Source organism: Lycium ferocissimum, chromosome 3 (genome assembly GCF_029784015.1).
Source record: "Lycium ferocissimum isolate CSIRO_LF1 chromosome 3, AGI_CSIRO_Lferr_CH_V1, whole genome shotgun sequence".
In the NCBI taxonomy this organism is placed as follows: domain Eukaryota; kingdom Viridiplantae; phylum Streptophyta; class Magnoliopsida; order Solanales; family Solanaceae; genus Lycium; species Lycium ferocissimum.
This window is the reverse complement of record NC_081344.1, coordinates 20,015,015-20,026,710: the sequence shown is the minus strand read 5'-3', so window position 1 is coordinate 20,026,710 and position 11,696 is coordinate 20,015,015. Positions and strand designations below refer to the sequence as shown.

Genomic DNA, 11,696 nt, shown 5'->3' with positions numbered 1-11,696 from the left:
CTTGAAAAAGTAAAATTAAAAATAAATTTAATGAAAAGAAAAAAAGATTGTAATATTAAAATTAGCGGAATGTAAACTTGAGATGTGATTGCTTTTCCCCCCTCCTTTGAGGCCCTTTTCTTAATTATATTTTTTAAATATGATTTCTCGACAATAAATAGGTATTTGGTCAGTAAGTGATTAGCCTGTTTGACCAAGTTTATTTTTTTCCTAAATTGATTATTTTTTTAAGTAAGCTTTATTTTAAAAAGTTAGATTTGACGTTTCAAAAAATAAACGCATTTTAATAAAGAAAATTATTTTTAAGAAGTTCAAAAAAGTTACTTCTGCGCACTTTTTTAAAAATACTTTTGAAAAAACTATATTTAAAAATAATTTTTAAATTAATTGGTCAAATACAATCTGATTTCCGCTAAAAATACTTCTTTGATAAAAAATATTTCTCAAAATAATTACATATAAATAAGAGAAAGACAAAGCGGTGTTTTGGGTCTCACATTTTACTAGTTTAAATCCGTTACTTACCGGCGATTCAATTCCGGCAGCGGCGAATATTCACCGTTCACATTTTCCGCTGTTTTAGCATATTCCGGCGAATAAAGTAACTATGAGTGTATTTGGAGGAGATAGTTGGGCAAGAGAAGCACAATATAGGAAGAGAAGACTCGATGAATTGATGGTTGATAACATCCATTCCTCTGTTTATAAGAAGCTCTCTAGCGGCAAATTCGCTTGCCTCGTTTGCGCTCATCGTCCGGTCCTCGATACTCCCCTCATGCTCTCTGTACGTACTTATTTTGCTCCGGTGGTCTCTTTTATAGCCTGTTTTGGCCAAGCTTCTAAAAATAATTTATTTTAAAAAGAAAAAGGTACTTTTCAAAAAAGTGCTTTTAGCTAAAAGCAGTTTATATTTGGTCAATTAATTTAAAAATATTTTTGAGTAGTAGTTAATGTTTGATCGAGCTTTTAAAAATTGCTTCTATGTGTATTTTTTAAAAAATACTTTTTAAAAAAAAGTCTTTTGAAAAAAGCTTATTTTTTAATTTTAAAAAATCGCTTCTGTTACTCCCAAAAGCGCTTATTTTTTCCCAAAAACTTAGCCAAACACCTCACTCTTTTTAAAATAAACACTTTTAGGGGAAAAATAAGCTTGACCAAATAGGCTATTAATCTTGATTTTGGTTATATTTGATTATCGTAACTTCTAATTATAAGAAATTTATACTCCCCTGCTTCTAAATAAATGGTGTTTTAGGCTTTTCATTTTATTTCAAAATAAGTGATGCTTAAGAAATTGATCTTATTCTTCCAAAATTACCCTTATACTCATAATTACATAACCAAAAATTATTAAGTAGCTTTTCTTTTTCTAGGCATTTAATCGGAGGTAATTTAGTAAAATCACTCCTAATTTTCTAAGAGTTAACACTTTTTTAAGGGGTGTGCATAAGCTAAAAACAACTAATTATTATGAAACGGAGGGAGTATTGAGCACCTAAGGCTGTGGCGGTTATTGAATTCGACTGAGAACTATGAGGCCTTAGGTTCAAATTCTAGTGAAGATAAAAATAATACTCTCTGTCGCAATTTATGTGGCACCTTTCGGATTTCGAGATTCAAGCAAGTCTTAATTTTTTCATATATCTTTTAAATATTTTGAATTGTCAATTATTGTGATTTATAGTACTTTTTACGTAATTTTCAAATATGTAAATTTTATTTGAAAAAACTTAAACATTTCATTCCCGAACTCACGGTCAAAATCAAACTGTTTGTCTTTTGTAATTCGAAATGTGCCACATGAATAACAACAATGATACCTCCTTAGGTGGTTAATGAAGTGGGATGGAACCATGAGGTCTCAGTTCAAATTCCACCGCAGACAAAAACGCTATTGCTGGTGGGAGGTAGCAGATATCCCTTAGAATTAGTTGAGGTGCGCGCAAGCTGGCCCGGGACACAACGGTTATGAAAAAAAATAATAAGAAATTGATATTGGATCCAGTATTGTGGTAGGTGAAGTATCTCTGCACCCAGTGGTTTGTCACAATGAGTGCAATAATGGTTAGGACATATTCAACAATTACAACAACGATAACTCCTTAGATGAGATTGGAATGAATTAGGTTCATTTAGTAACGTTTAAAACAGTTGGAACTTAACCGCCTGAGCTTAGGAATTTGATGCACCAACTTTAGTTTGATGTCGATGATCATTTTTAAACTTTAAATTCCTGATCACGATGTTCAAACTTTAAAATATTTAGAAACCAAATATGAGATGAAGTACTAGGAACGTAAATCACCCGTGTACCAGATTATTCTGACTTCATACTTTTTTGGCATATATGTTCTCCTATCTTCAAGTCCCTCTTAACATGTCATTCAGCTTTGGTTTGAATTTAAGTACAAGAGTAAGCCCCTAAAGAGTAAGACAAGTTTTAAAGTCTATTATTGACGAAATAGCATAGTTTGCTTTAAAAGTTTGGGGGCTGACTCTTCCTGTATCCCGTCTCTATAGGATGAATAATTGGAGGCCTTCAACATGAACCAGGTTCATGTAAAGATTGAAATGGCTGGCGAGAATCACCAATAGAAATCTTGTAAAATCACTGCGAGACCAACAATGTTGTATGAGAGTGAATGTTTGCTTGAACACCGAACATATTCACAGGGTGAATGCCATAAACTTGCAGATGTTAAAATGGATATTGTGATCTTTCAAGATTGGACAAATTAGAAATGATCACGTATAATAGAGGGTGTAAGTTTTTTATAAGGCATAACATAGGATGTAAGTAGTGCACAGAAAATAAAATAAGATGTAGGGTGTGTTTGGTATGGAGGAAAACACTTTCCAGAAATGTTTTCCAATTTTCCCATGTTTGGTTGGTCTGAATCCTCGAGCTTTCTATAGTTCCTGCAATTCAGATAACACTCAAGGAGTATGTTGGTTTTTTTAAGGAGAACAAAAAATAGGGACTAATAAAGAAAGACAAAGATTGAATTGTCTTCTTATATAAGATCAATTTTATATAAGATCAATTTTTGATCCATCAAATCAGTATTTTCAAATCAAATACAGAAGTTTCTCTTTTTAATTGTAGAATTGATATCTGAAAAGTACAAAATTTAACTTGATATTCAACCAGAGACATAAAAGATCCCAAATGAAATCATGAAGACGAGAAATCATGAATTGCGAAGGGATCTTCATGTTCTTACCTTAAGATTTTGACGCGCCTCGACTACTGATTCTGAGAAGGCTAATTTCTGATAGTCTTCCGGAGCTAAACACAGAGAAAAAGTTTGGTTTCATAAAGAAAAACAGAACTAGAAAAACTTCTTTATTCTTAATTTGCTCTAGTTTCTAATTAACCAATGGATTGCCAAAAAAGGGTGTTAGTTCAAAACAAGAACTTGAAAAGTCAGTCATTTCTTTTTCATTTCTTTTTCTTTTCCCCCTTTCTATTCACTGACGATGTAAATATATTTCACACTATCAGGTCAACTTTAGTTGTTGCCAACAGATAATCTGTTTGCTTTTTAATATTGGAAATCCCGCTGTTTATGAACAAGCACTCTTTTTGGCAGAATTCATTGGTTAATTAGAAACTAGAGTAATTAAGAACAAAGAAGTTTTTCTAGTTCTGTTTTTCTTTCAGAAACAAATTTTTTTCTGTGTTTAGCTTCAGAAGAGGATCCGAATTTTTTTCTTTAGTTTGCTATTTGACTTGCTTCTCTCGAGAGGAGAAAATCCCTTTATATAGATTGATCTCATAATGTGCTTACCAAACATAATATCAAAGTGCACGTTATTGTATTAGGAAATTAATGAGTTCTGAAAATTTTGTATATCTTAAGAAAATGGTAAGAAATTGATATTATTGCTCAACTTCATGAGATCAATTAAGACTAACCTAAGGAGGAATTGATCTAGACTCTAAATCTTGAAATATAGGTATTTTAGAAATAAATTTAAAATTTGTCAACTACATTCCAACGGTAAGATTGTCTCCGTGTGACTTATAGATCACGGATTTGAGTCGTGGAAGCAGCCACTTGCTTGCATTAGGGTAGGCTGTCTACATCATACCTCTTAAGGTGCGGCGCTTCCTTGGACCCTGCTAACGCGGGATGCTTTGTGCACCGGGCTGCGCTTACTTTCCAAATGGTGGTAGCCAAATATTGTGAGTGTTAAATTTGAGTTGTCTATAAAGTCAAGTATGATTTAGAAAGTTTTCTCTTTAAGAAACTTTTATGGCAAAAAAAAAATAATAAAAAAAAAAAAAATCTTTAACTATTAAAAGAATAGTTTTGTCACTTTATTATAAGTTATTCATGTTGTTGTAAAGCCCAGAATTTTTTTTTGGAAGGTTTTAAGACTTTAAAGTGTGCCAACAACACATAGAGATAACGCCTTGCGTACCAAAAGAGACTAGGGACTTGTACCAAATTGTAATGACCCAGAATAATTTTGTTAAAATTTAAGTCTCTAAAGTGCACTAACGAATACTAAGTACATCATCTGCTTGTCAACAATGGCAGAATGAGAATATTACAACAACAACAACATACCCTGTGAAATCCCACAATGTGGGGGTCTGAGGAGGGTAAAGTGTACGCAAACCTTATCCCTATCTCGGAAGATATGGAGGCTGTTTCCAAAAGACCCTCGGCTCAAGAGAAAACACGACGAGAAAAGGTCAGATAAGCACAAGCAGTTCAAAGCAAAATGAAAACGAAACTAAAAAAAGCGAATAAGTCATGATAGAGCAGTCTGAAAAAAGGTGCAAAGGGCTACCATAGATAAATAAGATAATCGAAGTACAACAAACAACATATAGTAACAAGAATCAAAGGACAATAGACTATAGATCAAAAACTGCGACTACCTACTAGCCTTCTACCCTAATCTGAGTCCTCCATACCCTTCTATCTAAGGTCATGTCCTCGGTAAGCTGAAACTGCGCCATGTCCTGTCTAAGCACCTCTCCCCAATACTTCTTCGGCCTACCCCTACCTCTTCTGAAACCATCCATAGCTAACCTCTCACACCTCCGCACTGGAGCTTCCGTGTCTCTTCTCCTCACATGCCCAAACCATCTCAACCTCGCTTCCCTCATCTTGTCCTCCACTGATGCCACTCCTATCTTATCCCGGATATCTTCATTCCTAATCCTATCTCGTCTGGTGTGCCCACACATCCATCGCAACATTATCATTTCCGCTACTTTCATCTTTTGGACGTGAGAGCTCTTGACTGCCCAACACTCTATCCCGTACAATAAAGTCTGTCTCACAACCACTTTGTAGAACAACGCCTTTAAGTTTTGGTGGCACCTTCTTATCACACAAAGACTCGAAGCGAGCCTCCATTTCATCCACCCCGCACCAATACGACGAGACATCATCATCAATATCCTCATTTCCTTGTATAATAGACCTAAGATATTTGAAACTTCTTTTCTTTTGACGGCACCGGTACCAAGCGTCACTTTCACGCCAGTGCTCATGTGTCATGTCACCGAACTCGCACTCCATGTACTGGCTGGTCCTACTCAACTTGAACCCTTTACACTCCGGAGTTTGTCTCCAAACCTCCAGCTTAGCGTTCACTCCGTTGCGTGTCTTGTCAATCAAGACTATATCATCCGCGAATAACATACACCATGACACCTCACCTTGAATTTGCCGCGTCAAACAATCCATTACTAAGGCAAATAAAAATGGGCTAAGAGCTGATCCCTGGTGCAACCCCATCTCTACTGGAAAGTGCTTCGAGTCTCCTCCTACTGTCCTTACCCTGGTCTTGGCTCCCTCATACATGTCCTTGATCGCCCTAATGTACACTACAGGTACACCTGTAGCCTCTAAACATCTCCATAAAACCTCTCTTGGCATTTTGGCAGAATGAGAATATTGTCATTCGAATATGAGAAATATAGTTGTAATTTGATTTGTAAGGTTATAAGGATGGTTACATGTGGGTAGAAATAGCTTGGATTGGTTTTGAAAGAGTTAGGGGGGAAGGAAGGTTAAAATAGCATATTTGTGTCCTACAAAAAACACATACGCTTCCTTTTGGGGCGGGGGTTGTTGATGGTGGTGTCAGACAGATAATTTTTAATTGGTGAAGTTTTGTGATTAATTGGCGGACAAACCATACAGACATAATGTGCATGCATATTACAATTTTGCAATGCGTGAATGCAACATGTATGTCTATGTATGCATTCATAGATGTATTAGGAAAATTCTTACGTTATAGTACTTCAGCTTTAGAGATGCTTGTTCTCCTACCATCTTCGTCAGTGATAATTCCCTAATTATCAGAAAGAGCTCTACTTCTTCGGACAAAATGTTGTTAATAGGTCCAAGTGAGCTGTGGAAGGTAGGTAGAGCATGATTATCTTAATCATGCCACACACGCTTCTGAGGTGCTTCCTGCTGCGAGGAAAGAAAGAAAAGTGACTCGGTCGATGAAGGACATCTACTTCCTTGGACCGATGTCTTCGATTAATGAAATTCTGTGTTTAATTGATAGACAAACTATACAGACAGTGTATCCATGTTTACAGTTTTTCAAAATGTGGATCAATATGTCTCTATATTTGCATTGATAGATGTATTAAGACATTTCTCATGTTATAACTTTATCAAAAAAAAAAAACAAAAAAAAAAACTTCTCACGTTATAATACTGAACTTGGGGATGCGTCCTCTCTTCTGTGATAATTCCCTGATTATCAGAAAAACATCTGCAGGTACATGTGAAAGGTTCATGCCATCGGGCAGCAGAGTCAAGGCTTAGAGAAAGAGAATTAGGGAGGCAAGATGAAATAAACAAAAGAATAGCCTTGTCAGAATGTGGTACTGCCACCTCGAGCACCTTGACATCCAGCCAGTTACGTAAATCAGCAAGCAAACCATTGATCGAGCGCACAAGGAAAGCTGCTTCTGACATACTTCATCAAAATTTGGCACGAAGTACTGCTTCTGAAGTGGATGAGATCAAATGTAACAAGGGTGATACTACAAGTGGTCTAGCTAATAAAAGACATAGTCAATGTGTTCATGTAGGAGTCGCAACAAATCAAACTATCATGCCTCAAGCATACAACCGGGAGCTTCGAGAGAGGGAGCTTAAGTTCACCTCTGCTGGCTGGAAGCGTGATGGCCATGGGAGGTGGTTTAGGGATGAAAATGTGAGTTTTCTATTTGAAGCACTGAACCAGTGCTGAAAATTTTCTCTTATTGTTTCTTATAGCGAAGCAACAATTTTTTCTTGTACTGCTAAACTATGACAAGGGGTTTATCACATTGATTGCTGTTTTATCAATTATATCGATCAAAGTAAATGTTTTTAAGTTGAGCGAAGGTATGATAAGGTCCATATAAAACTAATCTGGGTTGCACCTTTTGACTTGTTGCCAGGTAGAGTTTGACTCAGATGAAGAAGATCCTAATCTCTGTCTTCCATGACTATTGGTTGAAAACAAGTATGATTTTATACTTGATCTTTTTCTTTTTCAGCTAAACTTGAATGGATGCCAAAACTAACTCTGTCACAGGTGTCCATCACTATGTATCACTTTCCTCACAGGGAGTTGAATACTAGTCCCACTCAAGTAATAACCAGACGTATTCCAATGTATGACGGTCCAAGTAATTCATGGTTATGTGTACAAAGCCAGCATGCTACAAGTTATAGTGTAGAAGTTGGATGAGTTTTCAATTTAGCTGGTCCGCGTTTCTGAATATGATACTTCGGTTTCAGTTGGATATGGATGGTAAACATGTTGCTTTGTATGAGATAGGTCTGAGCACTTGAGCTGGAATGCTTTGCTCTGATCTGCTGGATAGCGGTTGAGCAGCTGAGGTGACTATTTCTTCTACTTCATCCCTTTAAATCCTCAATTTGTGATAGCCACAAATCTAGCAGGGTGAAGCCATTGGGAAATGAATTACATGGCCTTCAGTTTTGGCATCTACTCCGTCTTTCCTCAGTCTAGGTGTAAAATAATCGGGGCTCACAGTATAGTGGTATGGCTGAAAGTCTGGCACACTACGTGTGAGCAATTCCGCTTCCCTCCTGTCCATTCTCTGATCCCGATTTTCTGATGTGTTAGTTGAAGATTACTGAGGCCATCTTTGACAATATCCTACTTGTGAAAAGCAGCAAGAAATGTACAAGCTAGACATTTATGTTAATGCAAAACAAAGAAATACAGGCAGGTAATTTTCAAGTACTTTTTTAAAACTTCAATCAAATATTTTCCGAAGGTTTAGAAGTCCTCTTTTTCTTTCGTGGCCTACCTAAAATCAGCTGCCCTTGAAAAAATTGTACTTGCACAGAGTCTTCACCAGGTACACCAAATTCCATAAGAGAAATAAAAGGATCAAATAACGTGGTCTTTGATACCTGCACAGAGTCTTCTTTTGTCATATTATTTTTACGTGGTCTTATTCACTCTATATAAGAAATAAGGATCAAATTATAAGTAAATGTTGATTTGCAAATTGCAAATAATGTTTAAAGTGAAAGTTGAAGTGATAATATTGTATCTATGCATATGTGGCTATTGTGACAGAGATGACAGTCGTACTTCCATAAACTCTTGAACGAAGAAGGGGGCGGAGATAGTTGGGAGATTTGGAGCACTCTGCAGGTGTCGGGATTTTGGGTATTGTACGAGTCTAAAGGTTGAGGAGGTTAAGGTTGTCATTCGCAGAATGCGCAGGGGAAGAGCGATCGGGCTTGACAAGATCCTGATGAAATTTTGGAAGAGCGCAGGCAGGGTAGCTGTGGAGTAGTGACAGAGTTGTTTAAAGTCATTTTTAAGACGGTGAAAATGCCCGAAGAATGGAGGTGGAGTATAATGGTTCTTTTGTACAAGAATAAGAGTGACATTCAGAGTTGCAACAACTATAGGTGTATAAAGCTGCTAAGCCACAAAATGAAAGTTTGGGAGAGGGTGGTGGAGATGAGGGTGCGGAGAGGCCTATCTATTTTTGGGAATTAGTTCAGTTTCATGCTGGGGCGTTTGACTACCAAAGTCATTCATCTTTTAAGGAAATTGATGGAGCAGTATATGGAGAGGAAGAAGGATGTTCATATGATATTTATCGATCCAGAAAAGACATAAGATAATGTCTCAAAGGTACTATGGAGATGCTTAAAGGGTAGAGGTTTACCTGTGGCATACACTAGGGCAATCAAGGACGCGTATGATGGAGAGCAAAGATCAGGTTAAAGATTGTGGGAGGAGACTCAGAGAACTTCTCAGTGGGGTTGCATTAGGGATCAGCTCTAAGCTCGTTTTTATTTGTCTTGGTGATGGATGGATTGACGTAGAAAATCCAAGGTGAGATGACATGGTGCATGTTATTCGTGGATGACATAGTTCTGATTGACGAGACTCGTATTAGAGTTAACGCTAAGATGGAGGTTTGACGACAAACCCTAGAGTCTAAAGGGTTCAAGTTGAGTAGGACCAAGACAGAATACTTAGAGTGCAAGCTCAGCGACGCAACACATGAGGCTGGCGGGATAGTGAGGTTTTGTATTCAGGTCTTCAAAAGAACGGAAGTTTCAAGTATCTTGGGTCTATTATCTAAGAAAATGGAGAGATTGATGATGATGTCATGCATCATATTGGGGCAAGGTGGATGAAATGGATGCTCACATTTGGAGTCTTGTGTGACAAGAAGGTGCCATCAAAACTTAAAGGTATAAGGCGGAGTGTTGGCCAGTCAATAACTCTCACGTTCAGAACATGAAAGTTGCGTAAATAGGGATGTTGGGATGGATGTGTGGGCATACTAGGGATATAGGGTTAGAAATGAAGATATCCGGGACAAGGTGGGAGTGGCCTCGGCGGATGATACATGTGTAGAGGAGATGCATGGATGCCCCAGTGCGTAGGTGTTAGAAGTTGAGTATGGACGGTTTTAGGAGAGGTATTAGACAGGACATGACACACGTCCAACTTACCGAGGACATGACCTTAGATAGAAGGTTCTAAAGGACACGGATTAGAGTAGAAGGGTAGTTGTGCATTGTCTACTTATTCGTTCATACTAGCAGTCGTAGTATTACTCTGATAGTTTCTTGTCCTTAGATTTCTGTTACTTTCTGTTGTTTCTTGTACTTCGATTATCGTATTAATTTGTGGTAGTTACTACTCCTTTTTTCATATTGCTTTATTATGCTTTTATAGTATTTTGCCATGACTCTTTATACTGTTTTGAGTTGCTTGTCCTTGTGCTGAGGGTCTACCAGAAACATCCTCTCTGCCTCCCATGGTAGGGGGTAAGATCTGCGTACACTCTACCCTCCCCAGACCCTACTTTGTGAGATTTTACTAGGTATGTTTTCGTTGGATAAACGACTATTGTCAATAAAATATATTTATTTGAAAAGTGTTATGTTTTATCATTTGATCCATTATTTCAATTTCACTTGTAAAAGAAAATTTGAAGTTTGAAAAATTAATTTGACGAGTATTTCAAGTAACATAATGGTTTCACTCACAAATGTTAACTTCTTTATCCGAATGAAATTCGTGCACACATAAATCCAGTCATGAAGCTCTCCATGCACTTTTATTTTATGTACCAAAGGTAAACGAAAATTAAGAGAATTCATGACGAGTAGTTTCGATATTAAAAAACAAGATTAAACATTTAACCGAACTTTAAGATAATTTAGTGGAATTTTAATTTTCGCTCAGATACAGTTGTTATTGGAAACAAATCAACAATAAAGAAAAATGATTTTAAAATTATTGGCGTTTTGGTCTTTGTTTGAAACTTTCAAGACAAAGTTCACAATTTTTTTTTTTTTTTTTTTTAGATTTTGCAAACTCTGTTTTATTTGAATTGTTTTCACAGGAAAAAAAATTAACTTCTTTGCTAAAGGCTTCGAAACTTAGGTTTTTTTTTTTAAAATTTTTTTTATTTAAAGAATCCTTAAAGACTTAGAAACTTACTTATTTTTGAATGATTGAAAATCTTGAGTTTGGAATCTTACAAAAGTCCTTTCCAAGTTAATGAAATTTGATTATAAAATTAGGAAAAATATCAAATGTTTATCATAAAAACTTGAGTTAATCTTTTATTTAAAAAATTAAATAAATAAAAGCTGTTTTGCCAATCATAAAAACAGTCCGAGAACAAAGCGAGTGATTAAGACATAGACACAGTCCACATTATGTCAAATAAAAACCGCCCAAGAAGAAAGAAAACTCTAATTAGCGCACATAAAAAAATGTGTTATATGCATAAATTGTTTTTTTACACGGTACTTTAGTTTTTTGCCAAAAAAAAAAGTATCTCTTTTGGGTCAGAACTCGTCCAATAAGTCTGTTATAAAATATAGTCCATAAATGTCTATTCATTCAAATAAAACCGAAATAAATTTATGTCCATTTTTGTTATCTCTTATTAATAATACTTGTTTTATGAGCTTTTATTCTTATCTTTGATGTTAAACTTAGAGTAATTTTAACTAGGCCTAGACATTTCAGGAGAACTAAAGAATAGTTTAATGCCATCTTAATTTCGTAATGCGACATATAAAAGTCTATATTTTATCTGACGAGTTATATCAACAGGGAACTATATTTTTATAAAAATAAATCTAGACCACCTGACGTTATTTGAACACGTGACATTTATTATCTGCACTATTGAA

General features: G+C 36.0%; 1 protein-coding gene across 1 annotated transcript; it reads left to right on the top strand.

Annotated features, from left to right (window-relative positions):
- The first annotated feature begins 468 nt into the window (after nucleotides 1–468).
- On the top strand, nucleotides 469–8,247 carry LOC132049994 (uncharacterized). Its single transcript, XM_059440991.1, has 4 exons — nucleotides 469–784; nucleotides 6,766–7,206; nucleotides 7,436–7,500; nucleotides 7,605–8,247. Exons 1-3 carry the CDS (start codon nucleotides 608–610, stop codon nucleotides 7,481–7,483), a joined length of 666 nt encoding a protein of 221 aa, XP_059296974.1. The 5' UTR covers nucleotides 469–607; the 3' UTR covers nucleotides 7,484–7,500; nucleotides 7,605–8,247.
- Nucleotides 8,248–11,696: the final 3,449 nt, after the last annotated feature.

What these genes read in the sequence shown, in the direction of transcription:
- LOC132049994 (XM_059440991.1), top strand. Translation starts at nt 608, where the DNA reads ATGAGTGTATTTGGAGGAGATAGTTGGGCAAGAGAAGCACAATATAGG. An exon ending in ATACTCCCCTCATGCTCTCT is followed by an intron (nt 785 to 6,765) that starts GTACGTACTTAT and finishes AAACATCTGCAG; the next exon opens with GTACATGTGAAAGGTTCATG. An exon ending in GGTGGTTTAGGGATGAAAAT is followed by an intron (nt 7,207 to 7,435) that starts GTGAGTTTTCTA and finishes ACTTGTTGCCAG; the next exon opens with GTAGAGTTTGACTCAGATGA.